The sequence below is a fragment of the Falco peregrinus genome, chromosome 2 (genome assembly GCF_023634155.1).
Source record: "Falco peregrinus isolate bFalPer1 chromosome 2, bFalPer1.pri, whole genome shotgun sequence".
NCBI lineage: Eukaryota > Metazoa > Chordata > Aves > Falconiformes > Falconidae > Falco > Falco peregrinus.
Genome location: NC_073722.1, coordinates 89,898,208 through 89,915,942, shown reverse-complemented (window position 1 = coordinate 89,915,942; position 17,735 = coordinate 89,898,208). Strand labels below are relative to the sequence as shown.

Sequence of the window (17,735 nt, the reverse complement as noted above, 5' to 3'; positions counted from 1 at the left end):
CATGAGGTGGTCCCTCTTTTCTAGTGGTGGGGGCAGAGGAGCCCCCTCTGTTTTACAGCTTGAGGTGCGGGAGGCCGAGGCTGCCTGCACTGCGGAGGGGACTGCAAGCTGCTGCTGAGATGCAGTTTAACATCCCACCGCTGCTGCAGCCCAGAGCCTCTCTCCGCCACTGCCTGCTGCTGGTACGGCTCCAGTATTCTCTTGCCAGTTGTTTTGGGCAATTAAGTGCAAGTTGAACGGTACAACATCCTCTTAAAAGCGCTGATGTGGCCCTTGTTGCTTCCTGCTGAGATCAGAAACACCAGAGATCTAATCTTACCTTCTGGGGTTTTGCAGGCTGCCCCAATTACCGCTTGCAACTGCATCGGAGGCAGTCAGAAGGGGCTGTAGCTGGCGTGGTGAGAAAGTGGCACCTTCCTACTCGAGGTGCCTGCTCTCGGGGGACAGGGGACCCTGGCCCCATGCAGAGCACCCGCTCTTCCAGACAGTCTGGGTCTTTGGTCCATCCTTCCTATGGCACAGGATGGAGGGACCAAACCCAATGCAGCGAGGAGGATTTGGGAACACTGGCACGGGCAGGCTTGTCTGAAATAGCATTTGGTTGGCAGTCGCAGGCGCGTGCTGCTTGCAAGCAGCAGCAAACGTCACTAATCACTGCTCTAAATCTGTTTCCAGTCATCTTGAGTGCGTTGAGTGTTGGCTGGAGTCTGAAACGAGGATGCTTATTGTGTTTCTTACTCTTGCCGCAGTTTCCTGAAGGGCTGCAGGTGATTCTCAGCAGCTCTTAAGTACCTGCCGCAGGCTGGTGGGCTGCCCCTCTTTTGGGAAGAAATGCATCCTTTCCTCCTGTGGTGGTCCTGTGAGCCCGCTGCAGGTGGGACCATCCTCGGCTGCCACCTGCCAGTGTCCTTCTGCCACTGCTCCCGGGGTGGGGGTACCCGTGGCACGGCTGGGGGGCTGGCTGACCCGGGGGGAGCCTGGCTGGGCACAGGCACTCCCTGAGCAACCCTCCTCGGGCATGCGCCCTGTCACTGCCCCTGTGCGGACCTGGATGCCAGCTCCCTGGGGACAGCGGCTGGGGTGTCCCCGGGCTGGGGCAACAGCGGGGTGCATGCCCCATGGCATCCCTTTGCTAGCAGCGTGCCAGATACCGGCTGCTTCCCGGGAAGCGCTTGCCACCATTCCCCAAAAAGACAGGGGCTCTCGAGAACACGCGCGCTCTGTAATTATGTGCCGCGCTGCGGGATTCAGGCAGGGATTTAATTAACGAGGGAGGGACTTAATTAACGGGGGGCCGGTGCCCCGGCTGTGCGGGCAGGGTGATCTCCCGGCCCCCTGCCTGGTGGCGGGCGGCAGGACGGGTGTCGGGCCGTGGTTTTTGTTTGGTTTCCACCGGGCTTTTCCGCCCGGCCTACCCCGCGGCCCCGGGCCGAGGACACCCGCGAGGGGGAACCCCTCCGGCCGCGTACGCGGCGGGCCCTGCTTAGCTTCGGGGCCCCGCTCGTTGCTAGGCAGCGCCCGCGACCTCTGACCCGCCGCGGCGCCGCCCCTCGCTCCCATAGCTACCGAGGGAGGCGGCGGCCATCTTGGCGGCGGCGGGGCGATGAGCGGCTCGAAGGCGAGGGCGGCGGCGGCGGGCCCGGAGAAGAAGCCGCCGCCGGGGACCGGGGGGCCGCTCAGCCGCCTACGGGGCCGGCGCGGCTCGGGCGACGCGTCGCCGCGGCCGCCGTGGACCGAGTCCGAGTTGCTGGCGCTGGAGACCGTCCGGCCCGAGCACGTCCTGGGGCTGTGCCGGGTGACGGAGAGTGAGTGCGGGGCCGGGGCCGGCATCCCTGCGCCGCTCCGGTGGCCCCTTCGGCCGGGCGGCGGGGGCGGCGCAGGCCGTGCTGTGCCCCGGGGGGGCGGCGGGGCGCTCCCGCCTTCGGCTGCGTTGCCGCTCCCGCAGGGTCGGGGCTCGGGTGTTCTGTGTCGCTCTGGGGTGCTGGTCGCTGCTTGCCTGTGCCGACCCCTTCCCCTTCGCTTCCTCGCTCTGCCGCTGGCGCTTGGCGTGCCTGCCTTTGTGTCTTCTAGTCTCAGTTTTGTCCTGCTTCCATGAAGCTTCTGCAAAACAACTTGCAGTGTGTGTCTGAACGGGCTGGGTCTAACAACAACAAAAAATTCCTTTGGTAACTGCTCAGAGAGCTTTTGAAATACCGCTGTATGTTTTCTCTCTCTTCTAGATTATTTATGCAAACCTGAGGACAACATTTACAACATTGACTTCACCAGGTTTAAGATCCGGGACCTTGAAACTGGAACAGTGCTGTTTGAAATCGCAAAGCCATCTGTTTCAGGTATGTCCTGCTAACATTGCAGGGAGGCTGGAGAGACTCATAGAGCTGAGGAGTTGCGATGCAGGACTCATGCAAACCAAGCAGAAAGGTCCTTCAATCTGTCCTGGTGACTAAATTCTTCTTTAAGCACAGGACAGAGTTTGTCTCTGCTGAGAAACTTGTTGCAAAAATGTGAAGTGATTATCGTGAGGCGGGGGAGTGCTATCAATTGCAAATCTTCCCTTCTTGGCTGGTTACGGTACAAAGTTTCTTTCATGTGTTTTAGCAGTTGTGAAGGGGGATATCCTGTGAGGTTGAGGGTGGTTTCAGCTCCCAAGCCACCAAGGCTGCACCAGCTGTCATAGCGGATCTTTTATTTCTTATTTAGTGCTAGTCTCAGACCAGTTATTAAACGCTTTTATGTTCAGTGCCTAAGTAATAGCCAGCTTGTCCTGGTACATGCACTAGCCAGTATTACCTCACATGTTTGCTATTAGCGGAGTAACTCTGAGCTGGTGTGTTTTCTAGAGCAAGATGAAGAGGATGAAGATGACAACAGTGAACTGGACGCTAGCGCAGGCCGCTTTGTTCGTTACCAGTTCACCCCAGCGTTTCTCCGTCTTCGGACTGTTGGTGCAACGTGAGTATGAGTTCACGGAAAGAAGGGAGATACCAGATGTTTGCAAAGTGTCACTTGACAGTTTATAGCAAAACTGAGTCAGAAACTAGAGAGAACCCATCTTGCGCTACAGATGTCAGAGTCCCTCTTTCTGGAATGATCTGTTGGATACTTGTGTAGCCTCTGGTCCAAGGCTCTGTTCTTCCCAGTAGGAGGAGAGATATGTCATTTTAGCTGTTTTTTCCTACTTTCTGCATGCAGAGTGGAATTCACAGTGGGAGAAAAGCCAGTGTCAAACTTTAGAATGATTGAGAGACATTACTTCCGAGATCGCTTGCTGAAGAACTTTGACTTTGATTTTGGCTTCTGCATTCCCAGCAGCAGGAACACATGTGAACACATTTATGAATTCCCTCAGCTCTCAGAAGACCTTAGTAAGTATCTCTTTTCCCACACTGACTTGTGTTTTGTTTGTGTGTGCATATGCTCGTTTTCTCCCTCTCTCTACTTGTGAAAGAAGTTATGACTGGGACGGCAGGGGACAGGAATAAATAGATAAAGACTCCTAGTTTAAGCTGTGTGTAATCTTGCCTGAATTACGGATTTGTGCTGCAAAGTCTTCTCCTTTGAAAATGAAAGAGTAAGACAACCTGTGTTGTCCAAGTCACAGATTGTAAGAACTGATCAGTCGCAGAGCTGACATGCCTGATGCCTAACAGTGTAGCCCAGAATATAACAAAACCCTGAAAAAGGGTTCTTTTGGTAGCCACGCATCTGCTTTCAGCACTAGCTTGTTAGGGCTTGAGCCTCCTGCTTTGGAACAGAACTGGCTCTTGTCAGAGAGGTGTGGTTTTGAGCCTACCAAGATCTCTGCAAATACACGTTGCACAGGGTATGTTTGACTTCAGGGGGTGGATGGAGCAGGAGCACGTGGGCCCTTCTGTCGCTGCCTAGGTGCAGGAGGAGGTGCAGAGTTTGTGCCCTGCCTTGTGTACATGTGGAGAGTGCCACCGCTTTTTCATTTGTGGCTTTGCTGCCCCTCTGCTTATAGGCGTAAGTGCTGCTCTGCTCCAGTGGTGGCTCTGACAGTTTCTAAGTTGCCTTGTGTGAGATTTCTTGATCCCCCTTTGTTTGCTTTTGACAGCACGGGTCCTGTGAATAGGAAGAATAGGAAGGGGTAGGCCAGAGTTTTTGAAGCATGCACAGCGGAGCCGTTTGCTTCTCTTACTTGGGCAGGGCAGAACATCAGCCTGGTAAATCCAGAAGAGTGGCAGGGTCCTTTTCGCTCTTGACTTTGTGCTGTCCAGCGGAATCTGGCAGGCTTTTGAATGTAATTGAGCTTTCTCTTTCACAGTCCGTCTGATGGTTGAAAATCCATATGAGACCCGCTCAGACAGCTTTTACTTTGTGGACAACAAGTTGATCATGCACAACAAGGCCGACTATGCTTATAATGGAGGACAGTAATCATTCTGTGTCCGCTGGATGCTGTGATGCTGTTAACCGTTCCAGATGTCCAGGAGTGGACTGGAGTTGCTGTCTTGTGCAACAAGGCTTCTTGCTGAACCCTTTTTCCTTGCACGAGGCTGAAAACACGAAGCAAAGACGACAGCTCATGAAAGTAAAGGATCTCCCTGCAATACTTCTCTATCGGACACTCAACATATCCAGCCTCTCATTCTTTATTTCTGGTTACCTTCTGGTAGCTTGGTTAGGCCATGGATCAGAGGCACTGTTAGAAAATTCTTGTTATTACAGTCTTTAGAGTTAGGTTGCACCTTTAGTGCTTCTGATGTTTCACCTACTGGGTGACTACCCTCTTTCAAGAGGTCAGATTGTTTGGGTAAGCTGTTTCTTAGCAGGAAAATGTTAGTCCTTCAAGAAGCCCGTGATGCCTGAAGAGCAGATCTCTTGTTCAGTTGGATAGATCATCTCTTTAGTGCACAGCGGTTTTGTTTGTAGCATGGCTGACATTGCTTTTTAGGGTTCATCCCAATAGTCTCCAGTGGGAAAGATAAAATAAGAGACTAATTCAGCTTCTAAGCAGTGCAGGAATCTTCTTTCTGCCTCTGGGGGCCTGAGATGCCCCTGAGAACAGTTTAATCTGTGTCTTGCCAGAGATTTCGCTGGAAATATGAGGGGGGGCGGGGGGAAGGGGCCTTACCCAGGTCATTCTGATAGTATTTCTGTTTGAGCTCTTGTGAGCAAATTGCTGCATTTTGGAGCTCAGGGGTCAACCTTAGAGCTGAAGTTAATCTCACTATATTTACCATTTCTCCTGCTTCCTTTTGTGTAGGAATTTTGGCTTTGCTACAGAATGTATTGCTTTTTAGATCGACAGCATATTGTCAGTCTAGCTGGGGTGAAGGGGAGGTGTCAGTTGAGTGGGGCTTAGAGGGAAAAGGGGGAATGTGGAAAATCACTTGAAAAACGTGTAGGAAGCAGAGCTTCCTAGGCTTCAGTCTCTCTATACTTCTAAACCTGCATGGTCTGTCAGAGGTGCTGGAAGGAGAGATGGTGGTGTTACCAGGTCATTTGCTTTGTTTCAGTTGAGGTATTAGTAGCTAAAAGCTTCCTGGGTCAGATCACTCAGTGTTACAGAATGGGATTCTTACAGTGAGAATATGCGTGATTCTCTTTTTAATTGTTTGAGTTCCCATCACTGCTCAGCCTATCTAGCTGCTTGTTTATGGTTTAGGAAGTTCTTCTGCCAAGGTAGTTAATGTCAGACCAGAGGGTGTATTTATTTCACAGCTGCATTTGGGATCTGGTGATAGGAAATAACATCATGCAGTGGGAAGAGGAGACCCACGTCTTCTCAGCGGCCATGCTGGGGCCCAGCTCCTGATTGTGCAAAATCTCAGCTAGCAAAACCATTTTCTGTCTATTTTGCTGGCTCTCAAGACTGGCATTTTTCCTGTCCACTCGCTGGGCTGGTCAGTTAGGTCTCCTGTATGTGGGAGTTGAGTTGTGTCTAGACTAGAGGCATTTGCTAGTATTAGTTACATTTGTTCCTTGAGACAGTTGAAATGTAACTCCTTGGTGGATACAGTTGGTTACCTATTGTGTTAAGTAAGATTCAGGGTAGTTCGTGTTTTAGCAGGATTAAGTGGGGTGGACATTACAGCCTGGAGCCTGTTAATGCATAGACAGCAATAGGAAACCACTGCCCTTACCTCACAGATTAATGGTATTAATTTTGGCATAGAAGATCAGCTGGCATCAGGGTAAGCAGTGAGATTATGTGGGGTGGCAGCCATGGAAGAATCTCCAGCTCTTGGGAAGATGTTTAATTATGATTAACCACAACAAATGACCTGTTCTGGGTGGAGCATTAATCATGAGCAACCACAACAAATGTCTTGGGAATGTGGAGGGGCAAGGTCTGCATGGTTGAAAGATGAACAGTCCTGCTACCATCAGTCCCCTCCAGCATCTCCAAAGGCACTTAGGCAATCTCATTTAGTTCTTTCAGAATTAGTTAGAGCTGCTTGTGAAGCGGAGCTTGAGATGCCTCTTGTGGTGATTGTCTTCAGAAGGCCTCGTGTCCTGCCACTGAGGTGGGAAACGTTTGTTTTGCTGGACGTTACTTGTGACAAGGCAGAACTGCTCAGAAGTGTATTTTTCTCCTTAAGTGTTCTGAGATGCTCAGGATAGTACCTGAGGAGCCTGCTAGTTACTCCCTGGGAAATTTTAGCATATTGAGCTGAATTTGTGTGTAGTGTAAATCCAGGTGCCTTTAAATGTTACTTTTATCACATTTTCTGTATGAAGCAACCTCCTGCTTTTCTTACAAGTGTGATGATTCCCATCTGCTTTCTATGTCACTGCATAAAGATTCTTAAAAGGAAAATGGACTGTTGCCAGAGCAAGCAGCAGAAGTTACTGTACAGGCAAATACCAACTTGTGCAAGCCACTTGTAGTAGTTGGCGTGCAGCTCTGCACGCTTGGGGTGTTTGTAGGGGTGTGGGTGCCATCTAGCAGCTGCTTTGCAGAACGCGACTGATGGCAGGAAAGCACACTGCCAAATGTAAATGAGGTATTTGATGCTTATAGGAAAGTAGATTCCTGATTTTAGTCATTACTTCTGCCGGTAGTGATGAGAAAAAAGCATTGAAGCAGTTGCTTTCGCATTGGTGTATGTATCAGCTATTCAGCAAGAAGAGAAGAAAAAACTGGGGGAAGATCAGAAGACTTGCAGGTAGTGGTAGCACCCTTCAGTTCCTAGCTGAATGTTTGCTTTGCCAAATTAGAAGGTCTTTGCCCAAAAAACCATGCTGCAGAAAAAAAGTCCCTACAAGAGGGCAACCCAGCACTGAAAAAGTTGATTGTAATCCAAAAAGTCAGGGATCTCCAAACTCCTGTCCCCACTTTTGCCACTTCCCTAAGATTCCTTTTCTCTTAGATGCTTTCTATAAAGTGTCTTCTCTTTGTGACAGGGATGATGTCTTTGGTAAACGTGTTTTAACAGAGCATCTTCCTTCTGGATTGTGTGCTCCAGTGCTTTAATGATGGGTCAAAGCAGCTCATGACAGTGAGCTAGGAAGAAATTCCACTGGGATCGCACCCTTATCAGGTGGATGGTCTGTCCTAGCCAGGTGCTGGAAGCAAGGGAGATGCTTTCAGTGTCAGCTGAGGTTTGAGCAAGGGAAAAGGTATCTGTGCAGACAGCTGCTCTCAGGTTGTTGGCCGAGTTGGAAGGAAAAAAAGAGTTGGGATCATACTGTGTTCTGCTCTAACAAAAAAAGGGACCAAACCCACAGACTCATGCTAAATCTTTCCAGTATTTGTCCTCTTAGTACCAGGACCTCTTTTTCTACATCTTTTTTGAGGCAAGTGCTTTGGATCCATGCAAGCAAGCTTCCTGGACAGCTGTTTTCACAACTGACTGAGGAATACGTATTGCACCTTGTGAAGGATGGTTGTCTCTCATTGTATGGACTCGGTACTGCTGTCCTTGTCCTCCGTTTTTGGTAGGAAGTGTCTTCCTTTGTGTGTTTTCCTTAAATTTTCGATGTCTCTTGCTGCAGAGAAGCAGCAGCCTTCTCTCTGGTGCTTGAGGATGTTTACTCCACTTCTCCGAGGGTTCAGGAAGAACATTCAGAAGTCAGAAATGAATGAAGAAGGTGGTGGTGGTGGTGAAGCAGTGAGGTCCAAACGTGGTTATTACTTCTCGGCTCTGTTTCATTACGTCTTCTTCAGCTGTTTCCCAGTGTTTGTCTTCTGCCCTGCTCTCTTGTCACACCGAGCTACTGAGCTACTGGTGCTGCCCCGGAGCGCGGCCGGCGCCAGGTGTAGTCCTGGGACCCCAGCGCTGCTGTCTCCCTGGGACTCAGTGAGGAGGCCGGGGCTCGGGGACAGCTGCCTGGTGGAGTCATCGCCTCTTCCCCTGCAGCAAAGGACTAAACGCACACCAGCAATCTCCGTGAACCGGGATCTCCGTGCCCTTACAGGACGCGTATTTGTCTCTCACAGCGTGGCCTTTGGGCTGGCCGCCTCGGGCGTGCTGTCCCCTGCGGGCACCCCGTGGGTGCCGTGCTCCCCCCGCGGGCGGCGGCGCGGTGCCCGGATGTCGCGGTGTCTGTACGGACGTTCCTTTGTCACCAGCAATAGCAATAAACCCACCTCCCGTTTTCGCACGGGCGGGGCCTGCTCTGTGGGGGTGGGCGGGGCCGGGGCTGGGCGGGAGGGTGGGCCGCTCGCGCCGCGCGCGTGCGCGGTTCCTCGCTCCCCTGAGGCGACAGCGGGCGGCATGGCGGCGGCGGTCCTGGCCCGCGGCGGCGGGGCACCCAGAGGTGAGGGCACCGGCCTCGGCCCGGCTCCGCCGCGGCTGCTCGGTGGGCTGCGTGGCTGCCGGGGGGTGGGAAGGGGCCGCGGCCGGCGCGGGAGGCGGTGCCCCGGTGCCCTTCAGGGCCTGAGGCGGGTTCCCTCAGCCGCGGCGGGGCGGTGCCGCCCTTCAGCCGAGCCCTGCCCTGCTGCTGGAGGAAAAGCGTGCCCCCGCGGGGGACCAGCCGCGGTGCGTCCGTCTTGCCCGGGGCCCGGCCCTCCTGGGTCTCTTCTAACGCCCTGCCCCGGGCGTGGAGGGAAAGAACGGCCCTTCGTTCCTTTCAGCACTGGCCTTCGGGTGCCTCCGCCGGCTGCACACCGTGTACCAGACCGCGGAGCTGCCCGAAACCCACCAGATGCTGCGTCAGACGTGCCGGGACTTCGCCGAGAAGGAGCTGATGCCGCTGGCCGCCCAGCTGGATAAGGAGCACCGCTTCCCGGCCGAGCAGGTGCGCGCTGCTCCGCCGCGGGCAGGGCCTGAGCAAAGTGTAGAAAATTGCAGCTTAAACCGGCTTGTGGGAGGATTCTTAGGGTGTGGAGCTTGTAGTGCACAGGACGTTTTGAGCTTTTTACCTTGTGTTTGTCTGCATCTGGGTTTTAATACCGGGGCATTCTTAGTTCTGTTACTGCTTTACCTGTGGGCAATAATACAGCAGACTTATAAAATCAATTACATACTTTTATAGACTGCACATAACCATAAAAATGGTTTATGGTGTGGAAGTGTCAATGACCCGTGTGCATTTGAGACAGTGAACAGAAATGATCAGGAGATAGATGCATGTTGGTCATTGTCTGGGGCTGTGAAGAAATAGAGATCCCAGTCAAACCTGTAATTTTTCTTGTGGCAAGTGGTACATTCTGTGCCGTGTTGAGCAGATTAACTCACCTGTTAATTGCAATTAAATACTAAGCTCCATAAAATAATACATGCTGTTACGTTATCCAAAAGGCTCCAAGCAAGCAGTCAGAAGCATATAAGTTTTGTTATACAACCCTCTTTCTGTTAAGGAGTAAGGAAGAAAATACTTTCCTCTTTACTTAACTGTTCTTATCTGAGAATTTTACATTTGATGCCGAGTTGAAGAAAATTCAAAATGTAAACAGGGTTTATTAAGGTAAAACAATATACATAGAACTAGTTATTGTCTTTTGTTCGTCTTCTGGATTTGATGTGAAGGAGTAGTGTTTTGGGTGCCCATACAGAGGGAAAATGATTAAAAATTCTTCTTGTTTCCTCTTGAAGCAAGCAGAGGCTGGTAACATACTTACTGCTGCAACACCAAAAGCTTGACGTTTTAAATATAAATACAGAGAAAAAGCTGCTTTTTTTTCCCCCAGTTTTTCCCCTTTATGGTGCCAAATGTTAACAAGAGACCTAGAATGAGACAGTTGGTGCTCTGAAGGCCTTAGAGTTAAGAAGCCAGGGGTCCAGCTGAGGAACTTGGGGTGAAATAATTTAGAATGTAACCAATAATTAAATTCTCCGGGAAGCAAGACCTGGCTTTATGGGAGTGAAGAAGTCACCTTCTTGCAAACTGTTCTGTGGGTCATTCATTCTGTAAAATTCTTTCCTTCTGCAGTCGTAGGCTGATGCTCAGCAGACTCAAAGGTAAAGTTCTAATGATTTTTATCAGCTAGATTTCCCATTGAGAGTTTCCTATTGACAGGAGACATGCAAGGGGAAGAGCTTTGGTGGGAGGCTGAGGAAATGCTGGTGGGGTTGTACCTCCCTATTTTACCTTCAGAAGCCTCCCTCCTTCTCAGTACTGAAGAGGACTCTTTAAGTAAGCAAGAGCCTCATCTTAGGCAGCAGTGACTGTGTACAGCTCTTGTTGAAGTCATCGGGACCTGGGGACACTTACCAGTTTATACAGTCAGATTCCCATTTCACCAGGAGTTGTGCACATCTTTTCCTCTGTGTGTAGCCCTGCTATGACCTGTCTTTATCTCCATGTGTCTGTGTGGATTTGCTGGGACACTGGTGGTACAGAGGATCTTACTTCTCTGTTCACTACGTGCAGGTGAAGAAAATGGGTGGCTTAGGGCTGCTGGCTATGGATGTCCCCGAGGAGTACAAAGGAGCAGGCCTCGACTATCTGGCCTATTCCATTGCCGTGGAGGAGATCAGCAGAGGCTGCGCGTCCACGGGCGTCATTGTCAGCGTCAATAATGTAAGTGTCTCAGGTTGTGTGTGAGCGACAGGCGTGGAACCGAGGCTGGCATCAGGGGGGTTATTGGAGAGGGGTGTTTGGGAGAAATGGGGCCTGTTCCTGCGGTGGGTTCTGGTGTGTTGGAGAGCACTTAGACATTAGGGAGTTACTGGATTTCTTGTATCTTGAAGAGACGCTAACTCAATTCTCAATTCTTAAAGTCTCTGTATTTAGGGCCAATACTCAAGTTTGGCTCCGAAGAGCAGAAGCACAAATGGATCACTCCCTTCACTGACGGAGAGAAAATTGGATGTTTTGCCCTTAGTGAACCAGGTGATGTGACTGTTACCATTCCTGTTGAAAGAACATAGGGTAGCTTCTTTCCTTAGTTAGGTTTAGGATGGACTTTAGGTCTGTGAAATTGTAACAGTTTGTATAAAGGTTATTTATAGCAATTCTGTGTAAATTAAGTCTTAGTGCCCAAGGTATTAACTGCCATCCCCATGGTCCATGCTGAAAATTTTCATCCCCTCTGTGAGTAGAGCTCTGGAGATAGACACATCTTAAGACACATGGGCCCTTCTCTTCCTGTTTGGGCCCTGGGGAGAGACAGTGGCAATGCTGCCACCACAGTTACAAGAGGTGCTCTGGGCTGATGGAGGGGCTGTGGGTAGGGGTGAGTTGGTGCCCCAGGCTGTCACTGATTGCCTGAGTTTTGTTTGCTGGTGCCTTGCTCAGGAAATGGCAGCGATGCGGGTGCGGCATCCACAGTAGCACGCCTGGATGGTGATGAGTGGGTTCTGAATGGCACCAAGGCCTGGATCACCAACGCCTGGGATGCCTCGGCCACTGTGGTGTTTGCTACTACAGATAAATCCCTGAAGCACAAGGTGTGTTCATTTGGTCAGTCAGGGAAAAGGGGTGGGAGTAAAGGAGTTGTGCAGGAGACGCACTTCAAAAAGGCTCTGGGGACACTATTTAGAGCCATGTTGGGCATCGAGCAGAGCAGAGGAAGGGCTGATGTGTGCTGGCTTTGTTCTCTCAGCTCTCGCTTTCCTTCTGGTTACCTAGACATGTGGCTTCCATGAAAAATGTTTGGAGGAAGCCTGTTGACAGCTAGGTAAGCAGGAAGTTGGCACTGTTCCTAAGAGTCTTGGTCTTGTTGCAGGGCATTAGTGCATTTGTGGTTCCCATGCCAACTGCTGGGCTGTCACTGGGAAAGAAGGAGGACAAGCTGGGAATCCGAGCCTCTTCAACTGCCAACCTGATATTTGAGGACTGTCGGATACCCAAGGCCAACCTACTGGGGCAGCTGGGAATGGGCTTCAAAATCGCCATGGTAAGAGATGGATTGGGGTGCAGCTGTGGTTGTGTGAAGCTGTAGTTCCTAAGCTTAGCATTTCCAGACTTAGGATCACTTTGGTGAGAGCCGCTAGTGTAAGCTGTTGTGTGTAACATTAAGCAGTTGACCCCTCTTGCCAGCGTGGGAGAAATCATTTGTAGACCTTGGTAAATTGCTAACTTACCATAGATCCTTGACAGCACTTTTATTGTAAACTCGATGTGGCACAGTTCTCAGTTGAAATAATGCTGATGCTGCTGAAGTGGTTTGTCAGCAGGGGTGGCATATTTTTATTTTTCTCCTTTCCCAACCCTCTATTCCTCCAGTGAAAAACATGGCATTTCCCCTAAATACTGTGGCAGAGGAAGGCTGTCCTGGAGGTCCAGGACAGCCTCTGGATAGCATTTACAGGTGGATGAAATCTGAGTTACAGTATGTGTGTGACTTGTGAGGAGGAACCAGGCAGCTGCAGAACAGCGGGTTTCCTGCAGTGATGCACTGTCCCTCGGAAGTGTTGGTGGCTCTCTGTAGGGACAGAACCCCGTTTGTTAGCCTGACTTTTTGAAAAAGGCTGAGCTCGCTGGAGAACAGCCCCTTCCATTATGTCTGAAACTAAAAGAACCTGTCAGTCACCAACCACTTTTTTAAGACACTGAGCCCAGGGCTGAGGAGATGAAGCCTTTTTGCACTGCTGTGAATTCTTCCTGTGCATAGTGAGGTAGGGAAGCAGTTAATGTAATGGGTAGGTGTTTGAGGCAAGTCAGGTTATTGACTCAATTCACTAGTCCCTTTGAAAAATGCTTCAGTGTGTGTAGTAATGATGAGGGCAAAAAGTAAAACTGACCAGATTGCCTAGCAATACGTCTGCTTTCTGCTTTCCTCCTTTTACCCCTGGGTTCTCTCTGCAGTGCCCAGTACATTTTATATCTCTCTATTCCTCCATAACTGGGAATATTCTGAATCAAGGTGGTCTCTCATCAGAGGATACTAAGGCTCCAGCAGCTTTCCAGGATCAGAAGTGTGAGCGTACTATATTTGATCAAGTATGATTTGACTTAATATAGGTATTTTTTGTCTTTCTCAGCAAACTCTGGATGCAGGAAGGATTGGTATCGCCTCACAGGCTCTTGGAATAGCACAGGCAGCTCTGGACTGTGCTGTGAATTATGCTGAAAAGAGAATGGCCTTTGGGTCACCCATCACAAAGCTACAGGCAGTGCAGGTACACGCTAGGTGGATGGGCCACTTCCAAACATTGCTGGGGCTGCCAGAAGGTTCATGTGGACTCTCGGGCATAGCTTCAGGCATGCAGTGCACTCTGCCCTGTCTGTGATAAACAGTGTAGTGACTTCTATTTTCCAACACCATTAAAACTGATTGTTGGGATGGAGGCGCTCCTTTTCTAGCCATACGGGCCTCAGGGGTGGGAGACTTTTGTTGTATGTTCTTGTGCAGGCAGAGGCTGTCACCTGGAACAAAGGCAGTGTTTGTCATTGCAGTTTAAGCTAGCAGATATGGCTGTGGCATTGGAGGGTGCACGCTTGCTGACCTGGAGAGCCGCAATGTTGAAAGACAATGGAAAGCCCTTCACAAAGGTATTTCCAACCTTGCATTCGTCTAGCCATGATAGTGTGGGGCACAGACTGTGTACAGCATCGCCATGTGCAGCGCTCGCCCAGCCAGTGCTTTCTGTGTCTACCCCACCAGCAGATCCTGGGCTCTGCTGTCTGTCCTTGGGCAGCCTGCTGCGCTCAGTCCTGGTTTTAGCCAGTGGGAGAGGGGTGGCTGCTCTCAGCTGGCACCAATGCTCAGGCCTGTCTCTCTGCACTGCTGGTCTGTGAGCATTCAAGCTCCTCATGCAAGTGAGATGTTCCTTTTTGTGACAGCTGCACCCTCAATGATGTTTTCCTTCCCCACAGGAAGCAGCAATGGCCAAACTGGCTGCATCAGAAGCTGCAACGGCCATAGCTCATCAGGTAAGTAGTTCAGCTGACATCTCTGCAATACAGCATGCTGAAAGGGAGTTGGTGGTGTTGCACAGTAAGTGCTTGGGGAAGGTGGGATGGAGTTTGCTATATTTTTTTATTTTTTAAACAAACCAACCAACCCACCCATATGGCTGAAGCTGCTTAGCATGGTCATCTTCCTGGATTGTGGGAGTGGGCAGGGATTTATGCTGCCCTGTGGCAGCTACTAAAGTCTTCTTGTGCCTACTACTGTCCAGAGCAGTGGCAACGTTTTGCGTGGGATCAGCAATGTGGTAGACAGCATGGGTGCACCAGACAGGACTAAGTTTGCAACAGTGAGCAAATGGAGCAGGCCCTCTGGTGTCTTTAGCTAAACACGGTTCACTAACAAATGCCTCTGAAGCAATTCCTTTTCTGTCTGGGACATCAGTATTGCTCTTGCCCAGCTCAAATCCTGTTTATTCCTCTGACTGCAAAGGAGCTGTAGTCATTCAATGTGTCTCCCTCCCAGTTCTGCTTGTAGTGGGCTTTAGCACCTTTTAACCGTGGCTGTGTTCTGTAGAAAACAAATTCCTTGACCCTGCTTCCATTCTAACCTGTTGCCTTTATTTCAGGCCATCCAGATCTTGGGCGGGATGGGCTACGTGACAGAGATGCCAGCAGAACGCCATTACCGTGATGCTCGTATCACCGAGATCTATGAGGGGACCAGTGAGATCCAAAGACTGGTGATAGCAGGCCAGTTGCTGAAGGCCTACCGTAGCTGAAGAAGCCAACTAGAGCAAGACGCTCCCCCAAAGTGCCTTGTAATGGTGCACAACAGTGACTGAGTCGCGGCCCTCTTGAATGAGGCTAATGATGGAAGTTTTCCTCACCAATGAGTAACTGACCCTCTTGTTAAAATGTGCTGATTCTTCTTTGGACAAAGTATGGTGCCTGAAGGCCATATGTAGGTTTGTAAGCAATGGCTCTGAGTGCAGGAGGGAGGAGGCAACCTGTCTTTGTAGGGGAGCACAGGTCTTTTCCTAAACTGGAGCGTTGGGTTTGGTTCGGTAGTGGCAAAATGGCTGCTGTTCAGTAACGTCAGCAGCTCTCCTTGCACACTTCCCAGCCACTGGCTGTTCTGCAAAAACTTGTCACTACATGGTACTGGATAACTAAGTAGTGCCAAAGTCAGAGGCACTGAGATGTGACCCCTGTGCCCTATTCCAGGCTGCAGGCTATACTGCCTCTTCTGATCAGATGTTAATGAATTTCAGGTGTGGGATGCAGCTAGGTGTGAGCTCCTACCTGGATCCAGGCTGTGCTGAGGTAATCCTGGCAGCAGTGCACTTTTCCCCACTTCCAACAGGAAAGGAGCCAGACAAGAGGACACAGGTACTACCTACACACCAAGGGCTCTGTGGACAGGCTGTGGTCGCTCCCTGTGTAGATGTAAAAACACAGGTTAGAAAATCTGCCTGGATCTCAGCCAGCAGAGCCCAGCAGCCTGTACACTTGGCCGCTTAGGGACATAGATGTAAAAGCAAAGGACAGAAAAGCTGCAGTGCCTGAGACTGGGTTTTTTTTAAAAAAGAAACCCCCAAACCACCAAAATAACTCTGCTCCCAAAGCTGCTTTTACTACACCAGCAACTACCCACCAGGAAAGCAAGTGCACGAAGCGGCAGTAACAACCACTTCAATCTCTATACGTTTTAGGCAGCAAGGAGGAAATGAACAGATGACACAGAAAACCTTACCAGGAAGCTTTAGCAGTAGCACATATCCTCAATCGGTTATTTTTGGCAAGAAATTAACTTTTAGAAGATTCCACAGCCAAAAGAAAAGCTCTAAACTCAGGAAAAGAGGGAGAGGATTAAGGCTAGAGCTTGTATGGTCCACCTCCTTGTCCAAGCAATGAGTACACTAGAGGTAAATGGTTCTTTTTCTGTGGTGCCTTTTTTTAGATTTATGTGGAGAAAGAAAAACATCAGGATTCTTATATTCTCTGTAAGAGAGCAGAGAAGACAAATAAACCCTGATTTTAAAGGACCACCAGTCCCCACTTTCCTTTTTTATGCAAATGTGAATTAATTTAGAATATTTTCTTCCAGCCGCAAGACCCAGGAGCATAAGCCACCAGTGCCTGCATGCACCAGCCAGACATTGCGGTGAGGTGCAGCGGGTGTAGACATACCAGCAACAGAAATAATCCCTTTGCAGGTCGCTAGAGGGCAAGTGCACACTGGGGTAAAGTCTTCAAGTTTTGAACTTCTCCTTGCTGCTCTCACAAACCTAAGGATTAACAGAAACAGAGCCACACAGTGCATTCAACAGGAGTACTCCTACTGGAAAACAATTCTAATAACTGTGAATATATTGCAAATTATGGAGGGCTTCTAGGAGAGAGACACCTTTCCAGCTTTATCTCAGTCCATATCACTGCTTTGATGATTGATGAAGGCTCATTTCCGTGTAGGAGGAAGGGGTATTATTTTACACTTCTCCTGCAGTAACCCAGCTAGAACAGGAGCTGTTAGGGCTGCTTGCTGCGAGGAAGTGAGGACTTCAGGAATGCGGTGTTACTGTTCCATGTTCATCTTCACTGACCTCCTGGGCTGAGCTCCAGCTCAACCCGCAGTGACCCAGCACAGTCAGTCACACTTGGGCCATGCCTGCTGCACTCCTTCCCCTCTCCGCATCTAGCTGCTTTACCATGTCATCAGCACTTTCAGACTGCTTCTCTTCCACATCATGCCTTTCATTTACCAACTCGAAATGACTGCAGCTTCTCCTCTTCTCCAGGGCAGAGTGAAATTGCCCCTGTACATGCAGCATGGCTGACCTAAGGGGGAGAATAGTGATTAACACCGCAGCAGACAGAGAAAACACCTGAAGAACCTACAAACTAGATGTACCAAATCCCTTGTGGACCTTCTGCAGAGAATATGTGGGGCCAGGGGGGTGCAGTATCAAGTAATTGACTGGTTTTGGAGGAGCCCTGCTGCTGCACCCGACTGGAACCTGCTTTTAGGAATGCCTGGATCACCCACCATGTGTCTTGTTAACAACCTGCTTACTAACCAGGTCAGCTGCTGTATTGATGTCGGAGCCAACAACTGCATACTTGATGCTAACTTGTTGCTAACTTGCTGAGCACTGCACCTCTGCCACAGTTTGCATCAAATTGCACTGTGCATCATCAAATTACAAGAAAGGTGGAGCTGGTCCAAAAAAAAAAAATCACTGGTCAAGGTACAGCATGCCAGTCAGGTTCCTGAGCCTAGGAACACCTAAAGATAGACTATATTAGAGTTTCCTTTTGTTATTACCTAAAAACATGCTTTAAGGGTGCAAAGGCTCTAAACAAAAGCTTTCCAATACTTTCCCTGCCGCCACCGGTCCAGAGGGATCAGTAACCTGTCACAGCACTGTTCACAGCTGTGCTTTGCGGTAAACAGCATGGTTATGCACAAAGCCTGCCCCAGAGCTCCAAGAACAAAGAGCTGGCTTTTCTCAGAGCAAGATACTAAG

At 50.1% G+C, this 17,735-nt stretch overlaps 3 protein-coding genes across 3 annotated transcripts in view; all 3 read left to right on the top strand.

Annotated features, from left to right (window-relative positions):
* The window catches only part of RNF10 (ring finger protein 10), a 202,062-nt gene that overhangs the window by 100,220 nt on the left and 84,107 nt on the right, over window positions 1-17,735 (top strand). The gene's annotated exons all lie outside the window — the stretch shown is intronic.
* On the top strand, window positions 1,562-8,571 carry UNC119B (unc-119 lipid binding chaperone B). The gene is made up of 5 exons (XM_055795863.1): window positions 1,562-1,805; window positions 2,220-2,333; window positions 2,841-2,952; window positions 3,193-3,365; window positions 4,286-8,571. Exons 1-5 carry the CDS (start codon window positions 1,604-1,606, stop codon window positions 4,396-4,398), a joined length of 714 nt encoding a protein of 237 aa, XP_055651838.1. The 5' UTR covers window positions 1,562-1,603; the 3' UTR covers window positions 4,399-8,571.
* ACADS (acyl-CoA dehydrogenase short chain) lies at window positions 8,639-16,254 on the top strand. The gene is made up of 10 exons (XM_055795838.1): window positions 8,639-8,727; window positions 9,044-9,207; window positions 10,783-10,932; window positions 11,133-11,244; window positions 11,650-11,801; window positions 12,080-12,250; window positions 13,338-13,475; window positions 13,753-13,848; window positions 14,173-14,229; window positions 14,835-16,254. Exons 1-10 carry the CDS (start codon window positions 8,685-8,687, stop codon window positions 14,985-14,987), a joined length of 1,236 nt encoding a protein of 411 aa, XP_055651813.1. The 5' UTR covers window positions 8,639-8,684; the 3' UTR covers window positions 14,988-16,254.

Excerpts from the sequence above, each read along its gene's own strand:
- UNC119B (XM_055795863.1), top strand. The coding sequence starts at position 1,604 with ATGAGCGGCTCGAAGGCGAGGGCGGCGGCGGCGGGCCCGGAGAAGAAG. Across the intron at positions 2,334-2,840 it reads CGCAAAGCCATCTGTTTCAG|AGCAAGATGAAGAGGATGAA; the intron begins GTATGTCCTGCT and ends TGTGTTTTCTAG. Across the intron at positions 3,366-4,285 it reads TCAGCTCTCAGAAGACCTTA|TCCGTCTGATGGTTGAAAAT; the intron begins GTAAGTATCTCT and ends TCTCTTTCACAG.
- ACADS (XM_055795838.1), top strand. The coding sequence starts at position 8,685 with ATGGCGGCGGCGGTCCTGGCCCGCGGCGGCGGGGCACCCAGAG. Across the intron at positions 10,933-11,132 it reads TCATTGTCAGCGTCAATAAT|TCTCTGTATTTAGGGCCAAT; the intron begins GTAAGTGTCTCA and ends CAATTCTTAAAG. Across the intron at positions 12,251-13,337 it reads TGGGCTTCAAAATCGCCATG|CAAACTCTGGATGCAGGAAG; the intron begins GTAAGAGATGGA and ends TGTCTTTCTCAG.